The following is a 27,144-nucleotide window of genomic DNA, read 5'->3' on the forward strand; positions in this document are numbered from 1 at the left end:
GAAAACCTCATTAGGAGCCAAAGAACACTTTTTCCTTCTCGAGGGATCACTGCTAAGCCCCTGCAAATGAGAGGACTGAAATGACCAACTCCACCAAGCACCAAAGCCAGGGACTCAGCAAAGGCACTGCTTTAATTAAATGACAAAATTCTATCCCCTTCCTGCTCTCAACTAACCCTCAACAACCCAGAGGCAGGATTTGCACCGAGGCAATGACTGTGCCCTTTGCTAACACCTCCCCTGCTCCAGAGCCAAGGAAAGCTCCTCCACAGGGGCTCCCCACAGGTACCATTCCCTCCCACACATCTCACTGATGAACAGAACCAAGCCAAGCTCAGAGCAGCTTTTCTCAGCCTTTATTCAGCTTGAATGAAATTCCTGTTTCAGGTTTAAAGAAGCACCAAAGAGCCTGAAATGTGCCTATTTTCCCAGGTCTATCAGCAGATAGAATAAAAGCTATTACCTCTCCCTACAAACCACATCCTTCTGGCCAGGGATGTGGGTTTCCTCATCCAGGGGTGAATACTGACCTTCCCTGGCACACCCCTTACAGCAAAAGGCTCTGTGAAACTTTGTGCTGAACTGGAAAGAAGCTGGAAAACTAAATCATAAATGAATGCTTCCTAAATGAGATGCTCCAGCACCATGAGCCGCAAACAGCCACACAACTGCAAAGGATTATTGGCCTATATATAATATTAATCAACCCCCAGCAGTAAATAATCAGCCAAGTCACACAAGGCCAGTTGCATGCCCAGAGCCCTCAACATTTAATGAGGTTTCCTCAGAAGTTAATGTGCCCAAAGTGGGAGGCTCAGAATGGGCCACAAATATCAATATTGATTTCTTTTGGCACCATCTTGGCCAGAACCCCCTGGCCAAAGGAGCCCCTTGGGCTGGAGCACTTTCAAAGTTTCTGTGAAAAATCAGCAGAATGCTAAATTTCACTTTGAATTTGAAATATAAATCTGAAGTGTACTTTGCTCCAGCTTTGTTGAAGAAACAATTTATTATAGCATTTAATCTTCCTGATACAAGAAAAGGAGATTTTAGCCTGCTAATAAGCTGTGTAGAAGCCATGACTAATTAACCTAATTATAGCAGTCTGTGACAAAATATGATTTTACTAAAGCCATGCCTCAAGTAACTAGAATTGCCAAAAACTCAAAGGCTAATAAACCAACAGACATCAACATAAACACTGATAAAGTTGACACCAACCATATTATTTACAGTAAAATCAAGGCTACAATCGTCACAAAAGACAACCTGATGGGTATTCAGTATCTGATAATGTAGAGTTCACTATCACAAAGTCCTGAAATTCCTAGAATTTGTGCAGATTCTGGGCAGTGACTCTTGGAGATGGGCAGTTCCTGGAGCCATCAGGTGCAGGCTGAGGACACCTGAGGTGTGCAGCACACCTGGAAACCTTCCCATGCATTTGTGGGCATCAGAGTTTCCACCTCAACCACAAACCCACAAACCCTCTTCAGTGGGGAAGAGGAAGCGGAGTGGGAAGGGCTCATCTTGAAGGGAATCACACAGGGAGCAGGAAAGGCCATTTCAGCCCCATGGAGGGGGCCTGGCAGCACAGGAGGGATGACCTGACAAAGAAAACTGCCTGCAAACCCAGCAGGTGTTTGTTTGGAGAATGTACCTCCTGCAGGCAGGTGGCAAAGGCATCCTTGGGCACTGCTGGAGTAATAGAGAATCACAGAATCATAAAGGTTGGAAAAGACCTCTAAGATGACCAAGCCCAACCATCAACCCAGCATCACCATTAACCCACGTCCTCAAGTGCCAGGAAACATATGTGTTTCCTCAGATGCATAAAAGTATCTCCAAAATGAGGATTAGAGTCTGAAACCTCTAAATCCCATGGCAGAAGGAAGGTCATGTTCCAGAGGAAGCTTAAAGGAGTGAAGTCAGAAGCAGCTTTACAAGGCAGGATGCTCCCAGGCCGTGCAGAATGAGAACCCAGAGGGACTCCAGAGAACTGAAATGCACATTTCAGCCCACATTTCCCCAGGCTGAACACGGGCAGGGACAGAGCAGAGCTGAGAAAAGCTGTGATGTCAAGCAGTGATGGGTATGTACATCTACAATCCATACAGACTGCACAGCCCAAAGACAAAATCTGCTGTTACAAAGCAGGTGTTCCGTGGGCTTGATGGCTGAGCCCTCCTGATTGTGTGTGTTGACCCTCAGGGTCCATTTAATTTGTCTTCAATTAAGGGACAAAATTAAAGCTGCTGCTGCTATCTGAACAGCCAAGTGCCACCACTGAACAAAAGACAATTAAGGAAAAGGTGTAGGGGTTCTTTTAATTCCTTCATTATTATGGGAATAGACCTTTTAGGGGCTGAACAGAGCTGGTTCAGTGAGAGGTTCCATTGCTTGACATCACAGGCTGATGAAGTGGGAATTTCCTCACAGATGTCTTTGGCCTGGATGAAGATTTTCTGTCTGGTCCCTCTTCAGGAACCAGATACATTCTCCATTCAGCAGGGGGAAGGGAAAGAAAGGGAAAGCCCAAAGCCCCAGGTGAAAATTTGAGAACTATCCCAATGAAACTGGGAAGTCCTCACTCCCTACATCACAGCACCAGGAAAAGGTCCCACAGAGGCAACATGCTGTAAACAAAACTGATTCTTACATCACCACAGGTGCCAGAGACTGACCAGCACCACACTCAGACAAGGGACACAATTCCAGCTCCAGCAAGGTGTGAATGAACAGGCCAAGGTGGAGAATATTTGGACCCTTTTCAGAAACCAAATCCCACCCTGCTGGATCAGGTCCAGACCCAGCACAATTCACATTTGTTGACAAAAAGGAGCAAATATGGGATAACTGTCATTTTTCTGGGATGCTCTTCCTCCCCTCTCACTCCAAACACATGGCAGGTGCCAGACCTGCCCATTCCCATGACAATATTTCCCTGCAGGCCTGGCAGCTGTCACAGTTCCAACCCCAGCACATCCCTGCAGAAATTCCCACTTCTTCCCAAATAATGGGGCATCTCCATGTCCTTTACAAACCATAACCACAAACCCCTGAGGGTATTCTCGGTGTAGTCTAACAGGGAGAAGGCTAAATCTCAGAGGGAAGAACCATCTTCTTGGGGACACCCAGGAAGAGCCCTCAAAATCAGTGTTGGACCTGCAGAACTCTCCATGTCTGCAGCCTTTTGGTTCACCAGAATTTTGTTCACCAAATGCCACAAGGATCCACCTGAAGGGCTTTTAGAGGAGATAAGGGGAGCTGATTTCCCATGGATCAGGTACCTTGATTCCTCCCCAGGAGTGGTCAGACAGGAACTCCACAGGGCTCGTGACTCCAGGCTGTGCTGGGTATCTGAGCAGGAAATCCAGTTCTGCTGGGTTGATTTCTTTATTCATCAGAAGTATCTGTAATTCCAAACAAACGAGCTATCCTAGAGCAGCCAGGATCCAGAGCAGCAACAAACTCCAGCAGATTCATTATTCAATTAACGTGCTCGAAAAATGTGTGACTAAAACATACAGGGTGCCCCATGTTGGAGGGGTGTGATGGACACACCATGTAGGTGCTCTGGGTGTCCCAAAAGAGGAGCAAGAACGAGTGTGCAGATTGGCAACAGAACAGGAAAAAAGTTGGGAAAACCATGTGGTAAAAGCTGAGATCCAGGTGGGTAGAGAGCAGCCTGAGGGGAAGGCCCTGGCCACAGAGCCAGACTGGACACTAAAAATTACACAAACACAGTGGACATGGTACAGCAGCTCTGCAGTGAGCACTTCTTTATGTTAAATGCAAGAAGCCTTCCAGGCCAGTTTGCTTTGCCAGTATTTCCAGGTCCTGCAAGCAGGAATTACTCTCTCACATAACTTTTGTCAGTGTAATTCAAATCCAACACAGCATCTGTGCCTGTTATTGGCAGGAATAAATCCTGCAAGGAGCAGCTGAGGGAGCTGGGAAAGGAGCTCAGCCTGGAGCAAAGGAGGCTCAGGGGGGACCTTGTGGCTCTGCACAAGTCCCTGACAGGAGGGGGCAGCCGGGGGGGTCGGGCTCTGCTGGCAGGGAACAGGGACAGGAGGAGAGGGAACGGCCTCAGGCTGGGCCAGGGCAGGCTCAGGGTGGGCATCAGCAGGAATTTCTGCATGGAAAGGGTGCTCAGGCCTTGGCAGGGGCTGCCCAGGGAGGTTTGGAGTGCCCATCCCTGGAGGTGTCCAAGGAAGGGCTGGAGGTGGCACTCAGGGCTCTGGGCTGGGGACAAGGTGGGATCAGGTTGGACTCGATGGTCTGGGAGGGCTTTTCCAGCCCAAATGATCCTGTGATTCCAAGAGAGGCAGAGAAAACAATCAAGCCCCCAGCCCCTGTATGGGCTGCTGTGGCACTGAACCCTGGCACACAGCTGGTGTGTGGTGCTGGTACCTGGAAGGTGAGCTGGGCACTGAAGGTCAGTTTGTCCCTCTCGAAGAGCCCCCGTGCCGTGTACTGGAACACGGAGAAGGTGATGCTGTCAGTGAGGCTCAGCACCCGCCCCGCCAGGCTCTCAGCAGGAGCTGCCCTCTCCAGGGCCTTCTGGAACACCACGTGGAACGCCTGGCAGGGCAGAGGAGAACAGGGCTTGGGAGATGCCCTTTGCACACCCCTGGGTGCCCCTGAGGTGTCACAGTGGTGCCAGCTCAGGTGCTGCATCACGGGGAGCACACAGAGACCAGCCCTGGCTCTGCTTGGGGCTGCTCCTCAGGGACACAGAGCCTGGCAGTGGTGACATCCCCTGGGACACTGCGCTCCCCAGGGCTGAGGAGGCAGCACAGGGGGGCACAGGGAACTCAGACACAAGGACACAGGGAATATTTCTGTGCTCAGTGTGCTGCCACTGAGACACAGGCCTCAAATGCTGAAATTCTCTGCAAATGCTGAGCCAGCAGAGAGAGGGGTTCCCAGAGGACACACAGACTCCAGAATGGTTTCCATGGGAAAAAGACTCCAACACAAGCTCATCAGTCCTACCCCCTGCCAGGGACACCTTCCACTATCCCAGGCTGCTCCAAGCCCCATCCAGCCTGGCCTTGGACACTGCCAGGGATCCAGGGGCAGCCACACCAATAATAATAATAATAATAATAATAATAATAATAATAGCAATAATAATAGCAATAATAACAACAACAATAATAATATCAATAATAATAACAACAACAATAATAATAGCAATAATAACAACAACAACAACAATAAAAATAGCAACAATAATAACAACAACAACAACAACAATAATAATAATAATAGTAGTAGTAATTTATTTTTTTAAGTCCCATGAGTGTCTTACTGTCTGGATCCAGCAAAGGACTGGCTGAGGAGGGCAGGGAGCAGTGGTAGGGAGCTGAAGCAGCCAGTGAAGTCCCCTCAAGGTTGGGTGTCTGCATCGAGAACAACCCTCTTATATAAGAGATTAAGGATTATTGCAACAACATTTCTGATCCAAATGAGAAAAGACAAAACAACTTTCAGAGTTGTCCAAATTAAAAGCATGAGCAAATTATCAAATGCAACAGGAAAAAGAAAATTTATAAGAAAATAAAAGCCAAGTCCTGTTTAGCAGTGCAAAGGCTCCGTGTGCTGGGCCCAGCTGAAGGAAATAACCAGGCCAATACACAGTGATGGCACCAACTGGACAAGGCATGACCGTGTTGGCAGCCTTATTTTTAGGGTTTTACAAAGGAAAAATGATGCCTCAACAAATTAAAGTAACACTGATACCTAATGCATTATTAAATAATTGCAGAATGCATTTTCCTGCTTAATGTTTCTTTAAATTGTGTTAAAACGTGTGGCAGAGCAGCACATAAATCTTTGTGTTCTAATTTGTAATGGGCTCCCAGCTGTGTGGCAAGTATTCTAAAATCATCCCTGTGCATCTTTACACAATGCTTTATGATCTGTCATCAAAATTTATTAGATAAAAACATTTCACCCAATAATTTTCTATGTATTTATACACGCTGCTCATGTTCACTGGAAAACGTAAACAAACGAACTATGGGAGACACAGATTAAAGGTGAAACCTCAGGAACCCCTGTATCTGTTCTGTATGTGTAAAGGATTAATCTTTCAAAAGGCACAAAAGAAATTCTGTACATTTTTCTGATAAAATTACTCCAACAAACGAATCGTGGATATCAAAAGGAAAAGCTTCTTTGTGGATGAGCCTCAACATTTTGTAGTCTCTCCTCAATTCCTTTTTCCAGGGCACTTGTCAAGGTAAGAGATCGTTTGGAAGAAGTTGTAGAGCAGGATGCTCATTTAACCCTCCATGCCCCAAAATACCTTCCTTATATGACCAAAAAAACCCCGTTTCCCATTGAATAAAATATTAAAGCTGTAGCTTTTTCCTGACAGGACTTGGAGCAACCTGGCAGAGTGGAAGGTGTCCCTGCCCATGGCAGGGGTGGGATGGGCTTTAAGGCCCCTTCCAACTCAAACCTTGTGTAATTCTGTGACCCTGTGGCTCTGTAATTCCGATTTTATGAACCCCACAAAGAGGGAGCAGTGTCCCCCTGGAGGGCAGGTACCTTCAGGGAGAACTGGTACATGGGGTGGATGGCGTGCAGCTCGTTCATGGTGAAGTAGAGCAGGGAGGCGCGGCAGGCCGCGGGCCTGTAGTGCTCTCTGGCCTCGTTAATCCTGGCTTCTGTCGCCTTAAACTCCTGCACCTGGAGAGAAACACGGAACAGAATTCCTGTCAGAACCCCCCTGTGCAGCGGGTGCAGCCCAGGGAGGGGGGACATCGGCCACAAAGGCAGCAGGGCAACCCCACAAGTGCCCGCCATGGGACCAGCCTCTGCCAGGCTGGAGCTGCCCTCCCCAGCATCCTCCCCCTCTGGAACCTTCCATTTAACTGCATTTTCCACCCAGTTGCCCAATCCCTCGTTTTCCTGAGTCCCCTCCAGACTTCTCCCTAGGATCCCTGCTCTTTGCTAACTGGAATTGGTTTTCTCATCAATGAGTTTCTCGTGCTAATTGCCCCCCTCCTGTGCAGGTCATTAACAACCCTGGGTAGAGCAGCCCCAGTGCTGCTCTCAGGCAGCTTCCCCAGGGCTGAGAGCTGCTAATTTATAACAGCTCTTTGCTGCCTTTCCTCAGCAGCCCCAAACCCTCCCACCTTGCTGCTCAGGGCTCTGCAGCTGCTGTGGGGGATATGTGAAATTCTTCTTGGCAGATACAGCACCCCATCATCACCTCGGTCCTGTTCGTTCTTTCATTCCACCTCAGCAGCATGAAGTGACATCCCTGAGCCTCCTGGGGTTTATTTTAGTCCCTGGCTGAGGACAGACACATCTTACAGCATGGCCAGGAGCTGCTGAGACAGTGCTGACCCAGCCAGCTCAGCCAGCCATGCAATGGAATCATAAAATCCCAGAATGATTTGGGTTGGAAGGGACCCTAAAGTTCTTCTCATTCCACTCAGTGGCACCTTCCACTACCCCAGGTTGCTCCAAGCCCCATCCAACCTGGCCTTGGACACTGCCAGGGATCCAGGGGCAGCCACAGCTTCTCTGGGCACCCTGTGCCAGGGCCTCCCCACCCTCACAGCCAAGAATTTCTTCCTAACATCTCATCTAAATCTGCCCATTTTCATCTTGAAGCCATCCCCCTTGTCCTATCACTGCAAGAAGTCCCTCTCCAGCCCTTCCTAAGCTTTCTGTGGCAGAACCAGCCAGCACAGCATCACACAGCCCCTGCTGAAACTCAGAGCCAGAGGTGGGGCAGACAGATGCTCTTCATCTGTAGAGCAGGGAGGACTTCCATAGGAAGGAAAATGTTGGCTGAACACCTTTCTTTGGGTAGACAGACCAAAAACAGAGTGAGGCTTGACTTGAACCTCTAACAGGGCTCTTCCACAACCTTCCAGGTGGGAACAAACTCATAAAATCCAGGTGCAAACTCTAAAATTCATCCCCTGTTGGCACTGCTGGTTTAGAAGGTGAAGCACTTCAAAACCACCTACTTCAAGGGGGAGATGCCAAGCTTTCCATGTCAAAAACTCCCTTCAACACCCCCTCTGGGGGTTCAAGCAACCCCTCCCCAGGCAGCTGAATGCACCTGATGCACCACAAATGGAAAATAATTCCGATTTTTAACGTGGAGGGAGGAGCACTCAGTTTCTTGGTCACTGGCTGGGAAGTGAGAGGCAGTTCCAGCCCCAGCCAGGCAGAACACGGGCCAGTGGCTGGGGAGGGGCAAGTGCAGGTTCTGGAGATGGGGGCACTGCAGAGGGGAGCAGCTGAACGGCCACACTGGGGTCCTGGGCCAATCCTGGCATGGGAACCATCCTTCCCAAGTGCCCTCAGTGGCAAGGAAAAACCTCTGTGCATTCACCTAAGCCCATGTAAGGACAGCTGGGCAGGTGGCAGTGCTCACACAGCTCCTACAAATGCTGATTTATACTCTGAGGAATGGAAGGATATGAAATACCTGCGTTATTGCAGATTTACTCGAGATCACACACTCACCGGATTCCAGTCCCTGGTCAGTACTAAAATCCAGCCTAACTGAGGCAGTGTGATGTACCCAGGATCATGCTGGAACAGTTTAAAGCTGCCTTGATGCAGTGTGTAAATTTTATTGTCTTTACATCAGGCACCAATGTTTTCTCTTGGTCTTAAATAGGTCATTTAACACAAAAAAAGCTCCAAAGAACTAAATGGCCTGGAGCTCTCCAGAATGGAGAGCATTTACAAGTTGTACCAATTCCTATTCTCTGCTCAGCAGACGGAGCAGAGCTGGGCAGAGCAGAGGTTATATTCCACCCAGAAATCCTTAAAGGATCACAGACATGCTTTTCTCCAGGCTGTCACCGTCTTTGTACCTTCTCCACAATCTCTGCAGCTGTCCTTTTAGTGGTCTCCAGGTTCTCCACCAGTGCTGTGTCTCCCAGGAAATTACCAGATGCTGATGACAGCCGAGAGAGCAAGTCGTCCTCTAACGTTTTCAAGGTGATCTTGAACTCATTCTGCTGCTTTGTGAGATCTGACTGCAAGTAATAAATTCAGAAAGTTTTAGCCACAAAGGATGTGGTAAAATAAGGATTAATCACCTTCACATGGGAACAGGCTTCCCACTGACAACTTCCATAGTCCTGTAGTGCTTATTCCTGCTCTCTGCAACTCCTGGGAAAGGACAGAGTTCTGGAATCTGGGATCACTCCTTATGCAACAAGCTATCAGCTCAGAGAAACCTGGAGCAGCACAGAAAGCACCAGGAGAATGGAGTCCTTTTGCTAGGAACGCAGGAAAATGCTGGAAATGAATCAGGAAGAAAAGTCCTTTATCCCCATCTCAGACACACATCCTGTATCTTTGTACCTCATTTCTTGGGGCCACATCAGCCTGGAGAGTCCCTGCTGCTCCTCACCCCTCCTGCTGAACCCTCTGCTCGTGCCACTCCACACCACACCAGTTACACCAGCAACGGGGGCCACGGGGTTAAAACCTGACAGCAAAACCAGCAGCGAAGTCCCTCAGGTCCCAAGGTGAGCACGAGGAGATCTCAGGCTCAGAACTGTGGGCAAAGCCATGGCTTCTCCTGTCCTGCTCCCATTCGTATCCTGGCCTCCAGGTCCCACTGGGACCAGTGGCTTACTGGGCTAAAGCTGGACCTGCACAAAGCCCCCCTGCCAAAGGCTCTGCAAACTCAGCACACAGATGGGCGAGGAGGTTCAGGCCGGTACAACCATCCTGTGCCACGGGCAGATTTCTGAATTACAGAGCAAATCTGTGTCTGAAGTGCCCTCTCCATTCTCTGCAGGCACTGGTGCCACCTCCCTCTCCCCTGCAGAAGCACCAGTCATTAACTCTGTTCATGGTGCAAACAAAGGCTCTCATCTGGCTCCTTTCTGAACTGCTCCTCCACGACAGGCTTCCTGCCCTGAAATGTGATTGCCCTATTCTGTGTGTTTGCTCAGAGAAAACTCCTGGCTCTCTCTGGGTTTATTGTGCCATTCCACAATATGTCCCTATTGTGAACACCTATTTTTAGCGTTCTCACAGAAAATACCCTGTGGGAAAGCTCTGATTGGGATGCTGGTCTAAGCCTGGTGAAGTCAGTGCTGTGGGAAACACTGCTGGGTGACAGTTTAAACCCTCAGACTGGGCTGAAGTGACACAAGCCAAGAAACTCAAGGATCTTGCAGAAGAGTGTTTTATAGCCCTGCAAAACCCAACACCTGATGTGGGCATGTGGAACTGAGACAAGTCCTGGGCAGCTGGCACATGACAGACTCGGTGCCATGAGCCACGGGATCTAATGCTCCAAAGAGAGTTTTGGGAAAACCGTGTCCCTCTGTAGGGTCTGGAGAAGCCCCAGGAAGGAGAAATGTGCCTGTGCCTCTCCCAATCCCACCAGGCAGAAGTGAGCCCATAGGATTTGCCCTGTTCTCAGAGATTTCCCAGCAGGTTAAGGGACTCTTTCATTAATAACTCATCTTCCAGTAGATGGGCTGGAATTCCGTGCACACCCTCACTGCAAGTTAACAGCAGCTCTGCTGAGCAGGCACTGGAGTGTGTCTGCTTTGATATTTCAGCTGGAAAGGGCTGTTTTAAAGGCCTCTTCTCCAGGCTTTACACACAGGAATTTGCTCCTGGTGGTGCTGAATATTTCACAAGTCCTGAACCAGAAAACTAACGTGGCTAATTGTGTGCATTCCTGTCATTCGAGCATAGAATGCCTGGAAAAATGACATTTTGCAGCTCTTTTTGCAGCCCATGGACTGTGAGCCCTGGAGTTATTAATGAGGAGGGGGTGGATTTTTGTTCCAATTGCCTGTAAGCCCCACACAGGGTCTGGGAGCACCCTCAGAAGCCCAGACTGGGTGCCCCCAGCACCTGTGGGTGCTGCAGCCTCATCCTGCTGTGGTTTGCAGCACAGCGAGGTCATCATTCCTTATTTCTGCAGTGCAGCTCATTAGCTGGTATTTCACAGCTGATGTATGAAAGTGCTGCTCCTGGCAAACAGGTTACTCCCAGAGCCTTCCAAACTTCATTCCACGGGCAAAAAAAGTTCACCAGGACTCCAAGCCACCTCTGCAGGATTCACTTCCAGAGCCTTCCAAGCTCAGCCACAGCAGCCACTTCTCCTTTTCCCTTCTGCTGCTTTTGTTGTTATTTATTTGATTAGGTTATTAGCAATAAATTCTGGGCTCCACACACAAGGTGTGCTTTGAGCTCAGCAACCTTTGTGCAGTGCTTTAGGAATCATCTCCATCGCCCTCAAACCAGAGCTCTAAACCTTCCCTGGCCACCAAACACCTGTCCCTTCAGTCCCAGGGTGGAGAGGAAGGATGAACACAGACCTGGAGAGGTGACCTCTCCTTTGGGGAATCCAGGATTCCAACCCAGGCCTCCAAGGAGCTCCCCAGTGAGCAGACCCAGCCCTGGGGGCAGAAGGTGCTGAGCCCCTGGCCAGCCCCTGGTGACAGGTGGCACTGCCATCCCTCGCTGTGCCCAAGGAGACACAGCTCTGCTTTTAGGGCAGCAGGGAACAGGTTTTAGAACTGTTCCCCATCCAGCAGAACATCTGGAATACCAGGCTGCTTTTCTCTTCCTGGGGCAGCAGGGCTGTAGCAGGACGGAATTGGGTGAGAAGGAGAGGAGAGCTGCTGGCTCTGGTGTTACCTTGCTGTGGTGCTAGAGAGAAAGAATTCAATATTCTTCAAGGTAAGGAAAATGCCATCCCCCAGGAATTGTGTTGGGGGGACTGAGCAGGGCTTTGTGTCCCTCGTGGCCCCAGTACAGCACCCTGACTCACACATTAAATCAGCTCATTGTGCATTTTTGATGGCATCTTTTGGCTCATTAGCACATGAGCCTCGATGCATCATTGAGGCTGCCCAGCTAAGGTACTTCAGAACCTCATTAAATGGAAAGGTTATTAAAGAACTGGCCTGGCCTGACTGAATATGTGCAGTAAATTTATTCCCACTCTCAGAAAATTTTTAGTATTATTATACGTATTTGTTGCATTGTTAAAGGTGTCATCAGAAGGGAGGGTTTTCTTTAGAAAATTATCTTGAAATTGAAGCCAGACTTACTAAGAGAGAGAGAAAATATTTTGGCCTGTTACAAAGAAGTGGGAGGAAGAAGCAGAAGAGAAAATTATCATTACCAGCCTCACAATATTTATGGAGAGAATCCTTTACCATAAATGCCAAAAATTAAGTGAGATTAATGCTGCCTTCAAAATTAAATCTGTGAAGTCCAGAAAAAAAATGGTGTAGTGAGAACTCAGCTTTCAGTCACAACAGGAGGAGGAAAATAAAGAGAATTTTGGGGAGAAAAGCCTTGAAAATGCAGTACCAGGGTTCTCAAACTACCAAGAAAAGAGAAGGCTGAAGGAAAAAAAACCCCTCAATGTTTCTCATAAAGGGAAAATCTGATTTTGTGATGAGCTCGGCAATCTCTGCAAGCTGGCATGAGAAATGCTGTTTGTCCTAAAAGATAAAAATAAAAACAAAAATAAAAAACAAAAATAAAACCCAAAAATAAAAATAAAAATAAAAATAAAAATAAAAATAAAAATAAAAAAAATAAATAAAAGTAAAAATAAAAAAATAAATAAAAAATAAAAAAAATAAAAATAAAAATAAAAATAAATAAAAAATAAAAATAAATAAAAAATAAAAATAAAAATAAAAATAAAAATAAAAATAAAAATAAAAATAAAAATAAAAATAAATAAAAATAAAAATAAAAATAAAAATAAAAGATGTTTCATGCTAATGATGATTGGAACACTCGCTCCCAGTGTAAACTCTCAGGTGCTGATCTTCAGCTCCTGCACGTCAGGCCTCTTGATGTAGGACGAACAACAACAGTAATAATAATAATAATAATAATAATAATAATAATAATAATAATGCTGATTTCTACTTGTTCCCAGTGACAATCCCCAGGTGCTGACCTTCAGCTCCTCCAGGTCAGGCCTCTCCACGCTCACCACGGCCGCCAGCAGCTGCTCCTCGAGGCCGTCGCGGGTGACGGAGAAGTCGATGAGGGTGCACTGTGCCTGCAGCTCGGGCTGGAAGTGGGGGTTTGCCAGCTTGGTGTGCAGGATGAGGCGGAAGGAAGGGTGCAAGGCACACTCCTTGTGCCCAAGTTTAATGTACCTGGAATTTTGGCAAAAGGAGCATCAGCCAAGAGCGTGCGCCAGGAGCTGTCACCGCAGGACAGGGAGGGTCTCAGTCAGGTACTCGGCACTCCTCACAGAAATTATTATTTAAGCAAAGTGTTTCATCCTGGACACACTGGAATCATTTCTGATTTCGGGTAAAAAACCCAGAGAGTCTCCCCTGAATTTTGGATCCTGTTTAAGGAAGCTCAGATTTTCCAGCAGCAGCACAACCAGTCCAACCATGAACTCTCCTGGCTTTGGACAGAGGCTGAATTCTGCCTAGAAAGGAGTTACAGGGAGGAAAAGCCTCTCAGCATAGAGCTTTTCATTAGTCACTGTTGTGGGAATGGTGAGGTTCTCAAGGGAATTTGAATACACTTCCCAGTCCAACATCACTCACTGGGTGCCCTCCTGGCCCCCTCGATTGCTTTCAGAGCTGTAAACCCCCCAGTGCAGGCAGCTCACAGCAGCACCAGAGACCCTGCCAGACCCCACAGCGAAATCATTCCCACTCTGGGACTGGCAGCATCTGCCTGGAGTCTGGGCTTAGGGCCTGGAGACACAAAACTCAGGGACTTCCTTTGTGATTTATGACTCATTTTCCCTTTGTTAGGAAAGACATGATCTCACAGGGAGTTTTGAGATGCACAGCCCCAAAAGGGGCTGCCTGAGTGTTCCACTGGAGGGGGGCTCAGGATTGCTCCCTCTCTGCTGCATCCCCCTTCCCAACATTCTCCAAACATTTCAGTCCTGCACTGGGACCAATCCTGCCCCTCCATCCTGCAGCCAAACCCCTGCTCAGCCACCCTTCCTGGGATGTTCTCCCCTGAGCCCTTTGCAGACAGCTTGCCTTGCCCACCAGTTTACAGCACCCTGGGATGTTTCAGGCGAGCAAGGAAATAATCCTTAAAGAACTTAAGGAAGAAGAGCTCCCTGGCTGCCTCTCTTGCTGACCTCCTCTCGGCTGGAGGTGACCAGCAGCTGCCATGAGAGCTTGACCTCATTAAGAAACACTTGATATCCTTGATGCTGAAACTGGTAGCTGCATTTCTAAACGCTGTGCAGTGTTTGCTAAAAGTCAAGGCTACTTTTACTTCACAACAGCAGCAGCTATTTTGGTAATAATTCAGTGTCAGAACAGCCAATTACAGACCCCGAGGTCAGTGTACAATGGGAGAATTACAGGTCTCTCTTTTATATGAGGTTTGAATGATGCTGTGAAATGGAATGAGAAATCCAGGTTGATTTCCAGGCCATCCTGTGGCTGAATTACCTGTGATTGCCTGATTTAAAACGCCCTCACTGCTGAAAGCAGGATGTTGATGCTGCTGGGTGGGAACACCCACGGTCTGAGGGCAGGAACAGAGAGCACAACAGCCCCCAGCCCCCACCCACACGTGTCCCCAAGCCCCCCCAAGCTCACCTGCCTTTCTTGATTGTTTCTCGCCCCAGTAACGGCCCCAGCACTGGATCCACAGATTCCTCCAGGTTCTCAATCAAAACCAGCTCTCCAGCAGCCAGGGCTTGTTCCAGTGTGTCCAGATACCTGTGGGAAACAGCACAGAGCAGCAGAGCAGGCTGTGACACTGTCAGTGAGGAGGGGACAGAGGGGACCCTCACTGCGGTGGCAGCTACAGGCAGGTGCCAGCATTTGGAGACAGAAAGAGGGGTAAGGTGGTGTCAGTGCCAGGTGCAGAAAGTGTCACTGGCAGAGTCCTGGCTGTCCAACAGAGAGAATGAGGCTGAAGACCTTCCAAGGGCAAGCAGTGACCACCGAGTCTGTCCCAGAAGAGTCTGGGCAGCCGTGAGCAAAAGCTGTCACAGCCTGGAGTTATTTTCAGCACGTACTTTGTTTCCCACAGAACCCACTGGTGAAGTTCATCGTGCATAAAAGCAAGGACAAAGAGCAGCTTTCAGTTCCATTGTGCCCAAGGTTTAGGGTCATGCTTAGGACAACTTCTTTCCCCATGAGGAAATGGAACCCTTTGCCCAGTGCCTAGCTGTGAAATGGGGATTTCTGCTTTGGGATGCAAGGGCAGGGCCAGGTGCCTGTGTGGTGTCCTTCAGGGCTGCTCTGCTCTTCACACAATCCCTCTGCCAAGAGGGGAGCAGGACCCTGGGCAGGAGGGGAGGGTGCTCCAGGCACTTCTCCACCATCACTCTTACACTGAGTCACCTCAACTAAATCCACTGCTCAAAATTCATACTCCTCGTCTAAGCCAGAGAGCTTGGGAGCTCAGGAGGTGATAGAAGGAGCTGAAACAAAAGTTTAGAGTGACCTTTAGGCCTGATTTTTAGAGGAATATGCTGACCCAGTGAAACCCCCACCCCTGATGAGCAGCCCTGAATTTTCTGAGTCCAGGGGTATTTTACACAAAGAAAGTCAGAGGGAATGACAGAGCAGCCCCAGAGCTGCTCACACAGCAGCACCTTCCTGAAGGTGGGCCTTGCACGTGGGTTTAGACCTCTTCCAGCAGTTGAAAGCAAAAAGCTCCATCTCCCAGAGGATGAAACATCCCCTGAATTGCTGTAATGGGGCACTGATGATGCTTTTAGTGCTCAGCTCTGAGACATCACAGCAAAACACTAAATTCCCCTCTTTAAAGCCCCTGCCAGCCCAGAGTGTGGCCGGGGAGGGGAAAAAGGGATGTCGTATTGGCACAGCAGGGGTGCTACAGGGTCTGTTCCTCTGGTTCCATCCTGCAGGTTCAGATTTAGGTGCCTCTTCTGGGATCCCTGCTGTTCCACAGACAGCTTTGAGTAGCTGCAAGGCATGGTGGCCAAGGTGGCCAGGAAACAGAAATTTGCTGTTGTGAAAAACGAGCCTTGTTTTGATCCCACACGAGGTCAGATCGAGTAACTCGCTGTTATTTTCTCTGAGGAAAGCAGAGGAGGCACCAGCAAAACCTGGGTAACCTCAGAGGAGGAAACATGGGCAACCCCAAGGCATCTCCAAATCTACAGGAATTTGGAAGCACCAGGCCTGGGTCACTCCTGCCTGTCACCAGAGCTTTGCTCTGTATTTGGGAAACAGCCAAATCCTGGCACATCTCCATAAGGATTCCACTCGGGCTGCTCCAGCCCTGCTGGGGCTCCTCACAAGTGGGCAGAGATGGGTGCAAGGTGACACAGCAGAAGACCAGTCTGGAGAAGAGAGCCAGGGGTGGAAAGGCCTTCCCATGAAAGATTTATCCAGATCCATGCGGGGGTGCTGCACTGAGAGTGTCCAGCTGGTGGGAGCAGCCTCAGCCCAGCTGGTCTGCAGGGCATGGTGCCCTCTCCATACCCGAGCCCTCTCTTTCTCCAAGTGGTAGGAAGCCCTGGTCATCCTCCTGGATGAGACTAAACCAGGACAGCTGACAGTTGCAACGAGCTCGTGGAGGATGCCACAATCCTCCATCCACAATCCACATCCACAATCCACAATCCACATCCGTGGAGGATGCTACAAAGGCCCATTGCCCAGAGCAGCTGTGGCTGCTCCATCCCTGGAAATGTCCAGGTCCAGGCTGGACAAGGCTTGGAGCAGCCTGGGCTAGTGGAAAATGTCCCTGCCCATGGCAGGGGTGGAATGGGATGATCTTTAAGGTCCCTTCCAACCCAAGCCAGTCTGGGATTCTGTGATACCCAAACTCAGCTCACTCCATCACCAGCTTCAGAGGAGTTTCTATGGTAACTGAGCCAAGCACTAAACAGACCCGTGATTTAATGAGAAATCTGTCATTTTGGTAATGAACGAGCAGATAACGTGAGCAAATGCAGCAGCAGGTTTGCCTCAGTGCGACTGCCTCCGATGGCTGCAGCTGAGTGTCCCCTGCCCACCAAGCACCCCGGGCAGGCGGGCACATCCCCTGCTCACGACGAGAGAAGGACGGTTTTACCCCTTCTGCCCCACTCGGATCACCCGGAGCCCTTCGCCATGGGTGCTTTTGATCCACTTGCTGCCCTGCAGCTGGGGATCCACCACGAGGGGCCAGCGCTCGCAGCTGCTCAGGATGGCGGCGTTCTCGGTGGACGTGCGCTCGGCCGGCAGGCCCTGGTTCTGCCACGCCGCCACGGCCGCGCCGTCCGCCAGCATGGACAGCGGGTCCAGGCACGGGGTCACAGGGATTGGCACCTAGGAGGCAAGCAGAAAGGCTTCCTAGTGATTCCAAGGAAAGTGAGCTTCGTTAAGAAGTGATAAATTACATTGATCCGAGTTGCCAGCAGCATGACCAGGAGGTTGAGGGAGGTGATTCGGCCCCTCTGCTCCACTCGGGTGTGACTCCACCAGCAGAGCTGCCCTCAGCACTGGTGCCCAACAGCAGCAGGGTGTGGAGCTGCTGGAGCAGGTCCAGAGGAGGCCGTGGAGATGCTCCATGAGGTGAGGGCTGGAGCCCCTCTGCTCTGGAGCCAGGCTGGGAGAGCTGGGGGTGCTCACCTGGAGAAGAGAAGGCTCCAGGGAGAGCTCAGAGCCCCTTGCAGGGCCTAAAGGGGCTCCAGGAGAGCTGGAGAGGGACTGGGGACAAGGGGTGGAGGGACAGGACACAGGGAATGGTTTCCCACTGCCAGAGGGCAGGGATGGATGGGATACTGGGAAGGAATTCCTGGCTGTGAGGATGGTGACATTTCTCAGCACAGTCAGGTCATTTTTGGAACAATATTGCACCTCTTAACTAAGTTTCTGGCTTAGTATTAAGAAATGCAGAATGAAGTTTCCCTCTCTCAGCCCAAGGAACTGCCTGCTTCGGTCAGCCCTTTGATATGGGCATCTCTGCCCCACTGGGACCTTATTTAAAATCTTCTTGGCACCATTTGTAGGAGAGGACCCTGTTAAAATTACTGAAATATTAAATAAGTTTCAAGCACAATGATCTCCATCTGGTCCTAACAGCATGACATGGATAAAAGCAGCTGAGAGGCATGGCCAGCATGACCAGAGCTTGTGTTCAGAATGAAAAAACACCTGGATTTTTTCCAAGCCTACTGGAGAGCTGGCAGTGAGCTCTGCCTGCTCCAAGTAATTCCTCCTCCATATTCCCCCCTCCTTCATGGCTGTGGACAAAACTGCAGGGCTGGGCTCTGCGTTTGGGATTTCCCTGTGTACATGGAGGAACTTCATGGAGCAAGGCCACCACATTTTCCCCAGGGAGGAGTAAAGGCCATGTCCTGATCCTCGCTCCAGCTCGGTGAAGACACAGTGATGTCCCTCACTTGAGAGATCCCCTGTGGGCACCAGCATTTACAGCCACATTAATCCCAGTAGCAACAGCTTCTCAGAGGAATCAGAACCTACTTTTAGCTGGTGCAAATAGGGCCTCCAGACACCATCCAGGAGGTCCTGGCGGTATTTCTTGGTGAAGTAGCCCAGGTAGGAGACAAAGGCCGTGGTCAGCAGGACGTCTCCACACAAGGTGCTCTGCTGCTGTTTGAAGTCCTTCACGGCCTCAGCCCATCTGACATTTTCAGAGGCAAGTCCCCCAACCTGCAAGTTCCAAAGTCAGATTGATCATTCATACAGTCATGGAATGGTTTGGGTTGGAAGGGACCTTAAATCCCACCCAGTGCCATCCCCTGCCATGGCAGGGACACCTCCCACTGTCCCAGGCTGCTCCAAGCCCCAATGTCCAGCCTGGCCTTGGGCACTGCCAGGGATCCAGGGGCAGCCACAGCTGCTCTGGGCACCCTGTGCCAGGGCCTGCCCACCCTTGCAGGGAAGGATTACAGAAGCATTTAAGCCCATCAGTTGTTAATTGCCTTAATGCCACAGATTCCCATGTCATTACACCGTCTCCCACACAGAACACTCCTCTCCACAGCCTTCAGTATGTCACACAATTTATTATCACACCAGGTACGTGGGATTTTGATCACAATTCCCTTCAGATTCTGTCAAAAAAATGCTTTCTTGCACCTATTTTTCATCAGCATCCAATGTCCAGGCAGTGCAGCTGGGGCTTTGATGAGGTTCAGCATCTCCTTGTAAAATAATTTACCTCTACATGCAAAGATCACTTATTTGGCCATCAGTACTTTTTGGGGTACCATTGGAATTAGGAATGGAATGCAGCCTTCAGCTCGCAAGCCAGAAAAACCCAACCCAATTTTGAGTTGACCTCATGGGTTTAAGATGAAGAATGCCAGATCTTATGGTGAAATTCACAATCAGCCTCCTGCTGCCAGGGAAAAACCTCTCTCCATGTACAGCTCTGGGCACATCCACAGCAGGCACAGCTCCCCTCTGCTCCCAGGCCTCTGCCACCGGGGCCAACCAGCACCTTCTACTTTTCTTCCTCAGTCCACAGTCCACATGAACTTATGGTTATTTTTCTTCATATTTCTCATTTCCACTAAAACCTCCTCTGTATCCTTCTCCTCTTCAAGCCTCCCCATATAAGGAATACTGGCCATTTTTCCAGGCCCCTGTTCAGCGTTAAACAGGCCCAGCTCTGACACTAATCCCTGTGACAAGCCCTGGCAACATCTCCAATAGTTCATTCCCCTAAACTGGCTATTTTGCCACCTTAACCTGCTGTGCAGATGCAGATTCCCAGGATGGGAAGGCAACACCTGCAGACCCTCACTGAATTTCACTGTCACACCTTCCAACCTGGCCAAGTCCTGTTTCCAGCAGAATCTTGCCGAGAGTCAGCACCACCTTCACATTCCCAACACAAACTCGCTCCCGTGGTTGGTTCTGCTTCACTCCAGATCAAACAGCTCTCCTTCCATCCTTGTACCTCCATATCCCCTGATAAACAGCCAGGATCTTTTAAGCCAAGAAGTTACCGAGTTCCCCTCTGAAACCCCTCAGCACAGGCTCTGCAGGGCAGACCCACGGGCAGCCTCCTGCAGCTGACAGCAGCCCCTGGCCTGGGAACACTGTACACACAAGCACAGCTCTGGACACAACTTCCAGCTTCCCACAGCTGCAGACTTCAGGACCTTCTGACCCAGAGCTTGTATCCTTGTGCTTAACAGCCACTGATGATTTTTGACTTCATGACCGAGCCTAAGCTGCTGTGGATATCAACCCAACTTTTGGCATCTACAGCATCCCGTGGGCAGGAAATCCACAGTTCAGCTGTTCTTTGTATAAAAGTACATTCTTTGATGTGCTGCCTGAACTTCTCAATTGCTAAAACGTTTGTCCAGTGCAAAACCAGGGAACAATCCTGCTGGCACCAGCTTCTCTGCACCACTCAGGATTCCAAGCCCTCGGTACCCCTCTGCTGTCTTCTTTTCAGGTTGAAGAGCTTTAGCCTCTTCAATAATTCCTCACACAAGAAGCAGGCTTTTGATTTTTCTTGCAATCTTTATCTGCACCAACTGATGCAATCTTTATTATCTGGTTCCTTTTATTGTTGCTGTCTCTGCACCATTTCCCATTCTCCTCCAGCCTTTGAGGTGCAGCAGAGGGGGCGGCGGTCATGCTGCACATTCGAGATTTATTTAGAAGGTATTCACAGAGCAGGATGGGGATTTTTCTGTTTTGTTCTCCCTTCTTTTCCTAATAAACCCTAATATCCGGTTTCAGATGGGCTTTGGGTTTGGTGAGGGCTTTTTGCTCCCGGGAGCACAGAGCTCACAGCACTCTTAACTCCATCCTTTCACTCCTGAGTGATAACAATCAGCTCAGCATCACTTACAGGGCATGTGAAATACAACCTAATTTTACCAATGTACTTTACATTACATTTATCTACCTGGTGTTTCACCCCTCCATCACTTGGGACTATTTTTACAATTCTTTATAGACAGTCGACATCACCACTGTGGAGCCGCGCGACTCCCTGCACACCAGCTCATTTATGACTCATGGAATCACAGAACCACAGGCTGGTTTGGGTGGGAAGAGACCTTAAAGCCAACCCAGTGCCACCCCTGCCATGGGCAGGGACACCTCCCACTGTCCCAGGCTGCTCCAAGCCCTGTCCAGTCTGGCCTTGGGCACTTCCAGGGATGCAGGGGCAGCCACAGCTTCTCCAGACAATCAGTTTCTTCTGATGAACACAAGAACTAACAGACACCTGCAAAAATACCTCTGATGGCCTTTCTGCCCTGCTTAAACCGCCCCTTTGGATCAGGGAAAACTGCCTCTGGGAAGTCTGACCCCTCCCAGGAGCAGAAAGAGCAGCCTCAGGTTTTCTTTGTCCCACCCGACCTCAGAGCTGTCCCTAAATGTGCCCCAGCTGAGCTGCTGTGCACAAACATGAGCCGCCACCATCCTCACAGAGCTGCAGAGGTTCCCCAGTGCCTTTTGCTGGTCTCAGACTGGGCTGATGTCCCCTTAGCCTTGCTAGGAAGATACTCATGAGAGGATTAGGACCTCAGCTGCCTTTCCTAGGGCTGCACAATGCGTAGGGCAAAGCCTGATCCAACACATCCAAGCCTCCCTGGCTGCTGCCCTGAGCTCCTGGTTCAGAGGGGAACGATCTGTTCTCAATCCATAGGCACAGGTCTGCATCTTGCATCACTGAACCTCATCCCATTCCTGTGGTTCCCATATCCACACCAACCAGTTCTTCCATCTACAGCAATGCTGCCTCTTTATGTGGGGGGATTCCCAGATTTATGTTGTCAGCCTTGGAAGTTTGTTTTATCATGGAAAGCCATATTCCTTACAGTGGAACAAAGGCTGGAAAATAACAAGGATCAGGCAGCACAGGCTATACCTGCCCTGCTCCTCCTCTGTTCTGGACACCTGCAGGAGTCCAGCTGGAACTCGACAGGCCCTGGTCTCAGCCCACATATCTCATCTTATCCTACTTCTCGAAAAAGAAGCAGAGCAGTGCCTTTAAGTTATTGGTCACTTTTAAGGATCATTCATAAATTATCCTTAATCTCAACTACAGTTACAGGGCAGAGCCCAGTTCTTGCACCTTTCCTTTGTAGTTTTTATAGATGAAGCATCCATAGGTCTCCCCTCCAGTCTCCTTGAGGTCAACTCCCATCTTTCTCCCTTCTAACACCAAGAAGTCTTTATTGATCTGATTTTCCCAGTACTCAGAGGTGCTTCCATGCTCCTAATTAATTTTTTCAGGTTACTTTCTATCTCCTTAGGTCCTAGAGGCTTTTTTCTTCTCCTTTGCTTGGATCACACACTACTGCCAGTTTTAAAACGTTCCAGACATCCCAGGTGCCTCCCACCTCAGATCCTAGAAGTCATTGGAATTCTTTTTATTTAGCAAGCAGCAAATTAAAAGCTACTCCTTCGATTACCTTTGGCTCTTTGGTAATGTCAACATGAACAACCATTCACCATTCCCCATCCACCTTCTGCACACCAGTCATGACTTTAGGAGCTTCCATCCCATCCATCCCCTCTACACCTTTTCCAAAGGGAACAGCCCTAATCTATTCCCTCTCTTCTCATGTGGAAGTGGTTACACACTTTGTTGTAGCTTTCCTAGGCTGCTCACAGCCCTCTCAGATAGGGTAACCACGTGTGGGATGTAGGCACTGACAGACCCGATACAATGACGCTTAACTTCTGTTTCCTGAGGTTTTTTCTACCAATTAGTAATATTCAATTTGTCTTTTTTTCCTCCTGTCAAGTGCCACGCTGCTGTTCCTGAGAACTCTCTGCAACAACTCCAAGAGCTCTTCTGTGAGTGATAATGGTGCAATTAGGCCCTATCCATGTAACTGCATGATTACAGTTTGTTTTCCCTGCACACGTTATTTAGCATTTGTCACCACTAGATTTCCTCCTCTGCATTAGCACACACCCACTCACAAACACCACTCAGCAGCCAGCCTCCCTTTCTGGTGCACAGATTCTGTCCCTTGGATCCTGAAGCCTCTTCCTTAGAAGTCACCAGGAGCTCCTGAGATGCCAATGTGGCACTGGACTCAATCCCCCAGGTTCATTTGTCAATCCAAAGCATCGCTCTCCATCTTCAGTTACATTCTTTATACAACCTCAGACGTGTTTGTTTCAAAGTCTGGGAACTTATTTCTACCCACAGCCACACTGGTGACACTTCTTGAATGTCAAATGAGCTGCACATCGGTGAGGGCTGTCAGGTTCTGTTCCCAGATCAAAGCCAGGATGACACAGGAGATGGTGTGCAGTGCAAGGCAGGAGCCTGGGATGCGAGGAGTTCCTTGCCTACACTGTAGAAATGATGAATTTTGGACAGTGTAGAATCACAGAACTGCTGAGGTTGGAAGCTGTTCCCAGGTCATGGGGTGGGGAAGAGATGTGGCCTGGCCTGGGATGTGGTGTCATAGAAGAGTTGGGGTTGGAAGGGACCTCAAAGCCCACCCAGTGCCACCCCTGCCATGGGCAGGGACACCTCCCACTGTCCCAGGCTGCTCCAAGCCCCAATGTCCAGCCTGGCCTTGGGCACTGCCAGGGATCCAGGGGCAGCCCCAGCTGCTCTGGGCACCCTGTGCCAGGGCCTGCCCACCCTCGCAGGGAAGGATTTTTCCATATATCTAAATTAAATTTCCCTTCTTTCAGTTTTCCTCATTCTCCCTTGTCCTGTCACTACAGTTCCTGATGCAAAACCCTTCTCCAGCTCTTTGCAGGCCCCTCTCTAAATGCCTTTGTACTCTGACTTGGAGGACACTGAGGCTTTTAGAGAACTTTTCATTCCAATTCTTGTCATTTCAAGACCTGCAAAGCTGCAGGCAAATTCCCACCTTTGTTTTTATGATACCACTTCTGACTCATAGAGCTCTGGCCCATCAGTACCTGCTCACACCTTTAAGGCCCAAGAAGGAGACGAGAGCTGTGATGGCAGCAGAGCCAGGCACCTTAACGAGCAGAGCTGCCCTGATGCACAGAAACAGCCACTGCAAAAGTGTTTTCCTTACTGAAACCTGCTGCAGTGCAGCAAACATTTCCAAAACCACGGGAGGATGGAGCGTGCTGTGTGCACGGGGCTCAGCCCAGCCCTGGCCCCTCCCTCCTGTGCCACCAGAGCTGCCCTGCTGGCACTCACCAGGCGGTTGGCCAGGGTGATGGTGCAGGCTGTGGCTTCAGCTTCCTGCTGGCACTTGAGTTTGTCTGACGTGGCCTTCTCAAACTTGGCCGTGAGCTTGCCCAGGTTCTCGTTGAGGCGCTGCACATGAAAAACAGGAGGAAGTCAGGAACAGCACGGTTTTAACAACGCAGGAACGATGGGGAGCTGTTGGAGGAGTCCAAAAAGCCATGAAGACACTCCAGGAGCTGGAGCCCTTCTCCTCTGGAGCCAGGCTGGGAGAGCTGGGAGTGTTCACCTGGATAAAGCTCCAGGGAGACCTTAGAGTCCCTTCCAGTACCTAAAGGGGCTCCAGGAGAGCTGCAGAGGGACTGGGGACAAGGGCTGGAGGGACAGGACACAGGGAATGGCTTCCCAGTGCCAGAGGGCAGGGAGAGATGGGATATTGGGAAGGAATTGTTCCCTGGGAGGGTGGGCAGGCCCTGGCACAGGGTGCCCAGAGCAGCTGTGGCTGCCCCTGGATCCCTGGCAGTGCCCAAGGCCAGGCTGGACACTGGGGCTGGGAGCAGCCTGGGACAGGGGAAGGTGTCCCTGCCCATGGCAGGGGTGGCACTGGGTTGGCTTTGCGATCCCTTCCAGCCCAAACCATTCTGGGATCCTGTGATCCTGAGACAAACCCTTGTCCAGAGCTGCCCTGCCCTGTGGCAGGGCTGAACAAGCCCCAGCCCAGCTCATCCACCCCGGGCTGGCACTGGGAGCCAGCACGGAGCAGCGCTGGGCTGGGCTGTGCCACTGCTTGGGACTCACAGCCTTGGCACAGAGCAGAGGCAAAGGACACGCAAAATGGATTTATTTGGGGTTTCTGGCTGAGCCCTGATGACAAGTGTATGGCAGAGCAACGAGCAGGCAGCTGAGGAACCCAAATTTGGTATTTCCTGATGCTACAGCCCCTTGTCTCTGACCAGCCCTTGAGGTTCTGCTGATTCCCCAAGTCCTGCTCAAATCCCCAAGGGGCTCCTGCAGTTCTGCCTGAACCATCTCCAAGCTATGCCCTCACGGTGCTTCCAGCAAGGAATATAAAAAGTCATTCAATAAAATGGTTCTGCTCTTCAAGCTGGCTCAAACATGGGCCAGGAGCCCCCAGTGAGATGGTGCCATGTCCCCTGCAGGTCACTGGGCTGGGAGGGGCAGGAAGAGACCAAAGCAGCTGCAGAAAAAGCTGGAGAGCCCTTTGCTTGGACAGAGCTGCTCACACTCGGATCTAAACCAAGCCAACAGCTCCCACAAGCACTTGGAGCATTTCACTTCTGATAAGAGAAGTAATAATTGATTTTATCTGCACCCAGTGCAGACTGCTTAAGGCTAAACTGCTTGTAAATCACTTTAACACCGAGCTACACGCTAGAAACAAACCCAAAAATGAAAAAGGATTATATTAGAGATCTCTGCAGCTCTCCTGGATACTGGCAAACACAAAGCAGCCTCTCCTTGACCTGCCTTGGAACAATAACACCAAAAGTTTCTGTCCCTGTGTGCATTTGGATCTGTGAGCCTACAAAGGCTCGTATAGATGATATTCCACTATAGAAGCAGGATGTGATAATTGAGGATCTATAGAATACGTACTTGGAGCTGGGCTGCAGGACAGAGCAGGCCTGCAGGGCCCCACCAGGGGCACACAAATACAGCTGTGTGCTGTGAACAGCCTCCACCTCCACCAGCCCCCAGGGGCAGAGCACTGAATTCCCAGGCAGGCAAAGAAGACAGAAAGTCCTTAATGTTTTGGACATTCAGAATGTTCTCATTTATTACTACAAATGAGTATGTGGCAGCTTGGGGCCCAGCTGTGAGCAGGTATGAATCACCACACAGCAGTGAAGCTCTCCAAGATATTCCAGATAAGTAAGGACATACCTCCACATCCCTCCCACGCTACCCTGCATCATTCCCCATCTGCAGAGAGGAGAAGGCCCCTAAACCAGGCAGGTTTTTCAGTGCATGCCAGAGGAGCACCAGTAATCTCCCCAAATATTGCAATTTTCTTTAATAAAATCCCACTCCTTAGAAAAAAAAAATACAACAAAAAACCTCAGGAATAAAAAGCTTTCGAAAAGAGCAGCATAAAGGGATGAAAAAAGTTCCCCAGCACTGTATGGCACATCTGAGGTGGGAGAATTGGACACCAAAGCCCTCTAAATCCAGCCCTGCTCCAGGTGCCTCCTTTCATCTGCAGCAGGAGCTCAGCACCGGTTTTTTGTATTTTTAGTTAAAAAGTGTAGTAAGCATTTTAAGAATGATAAGCCCTTGGAAACATCAAAAGAGCAATGTGTTTTCTAACAGGGTGATGTGCTGGTGGAAGGGGTGAGGGGAGCAGAGGGACCTGCTGCCCCTTGGTCACTCACTGGGACCCTGCCCCTGCTGTGGGTCACGGAAGGGATTTCACTCCCAGAGATCCCAAAGCATCCTAAAACCAGGCAGGTTCTGGAGCAGCTGCTTCCCACGGCCTGTTCTTAGCAGGCATCGTGCTGGGAGGGAGCAGGGAGAAAAGCAGGATAAAGCAGGATGTGTTTTCACATAGAGATAATTTTCTGAAGGAAAACGATAAAGGCCTCACTCTACCCTCCGTGGAAATGCATTTTCAATCAGGCTGGAATTTCTTCTATTCAGAGATTTTTTTTAACTTTTTTTTTTAAAAGGAGCAAAAATCCAAATAACATCCACGGTGTGTTGTGAGGGAGCTGTGCCATGACAAATGAGGCTCCTGCAAAACCAGAGCCTGAGTGTGGAGCCAGCCCAGCTCTGTGCTCCCAGCACTGAATCAGCCTCCAGCCCCTGTCCCCTGCCCTGTGCAGCACACTAGGAACACATTGGTGTGAGATGATGGGATTTCTGAGGACCTAGGAGTAGAGGTAAAATTTAAAAAATTAGGTGGGACTAATAAAGATTCATAGTTAACCTTCCTCTTCAGGTGCAAGCAAGGCTGGAGAAGAACAGAGGAAATGAAAGCAGCAATATACTGTCACAGAATCACAGAATGGTTTGGGTTGGAAGGGACCTTAAACATCATCTTGTTCC

The 27,144-nt window shown here is 49.7% G+C and overlaps 1 protein-coding gene across 1 annotated transcript in view; it reads right to left on the bottom strand.

Annotated features, from left to right (window-relative positions):
* DNAH9 (dynein axonemal heavy chain 9) overlaps nucleotides 1–27,144 on the bottom strand; it is a gene marked incomplete at both ends in the record, with an annotated part of 144,840 nt that overhangs the window by 48,097 nt on the left and 69,599 nt on the right. Inside the window, 9 exon segments of the mRNA XM_082294246.1 lie at nucleotides 3,291–3,413; nucleotides 4,417–4,587; nucleotides 6,565–6,705; nucleotides 8,862–9,026; nucleotides 12,950–13,154; nucleotides 14,583–14,705; nucleotides 17,041–17,276; nucleotides 18,435–18,623; nucleotides 24,091–24,210. Of these exon segments, the coding sequence (XP_082150372.1) occupies nucleotides 3,291–3,413; nucleotides 4,417–4,587; nucleotides 6,565–6,705; nucleotides 8,862–9,026; nucleotides 12,950–13,154; nucleotides 14,583–14,705; nucleotides 17,041–17,276; nucleotides 18,435–18,623; nucleotides 24,091–24,210 (1,473 nt within the window).

This window comes from Coloeus monedula (genome assembly GCF_965178545.1).
Source record: "Coloeus monedula genome assembly, chromosome: 19".
Lineage (NCBI taxonomy): Eukaryota > Metazoa > Chordata > Aves > Passeriformes > Corvidae > Coloeus > Coloeus monedula.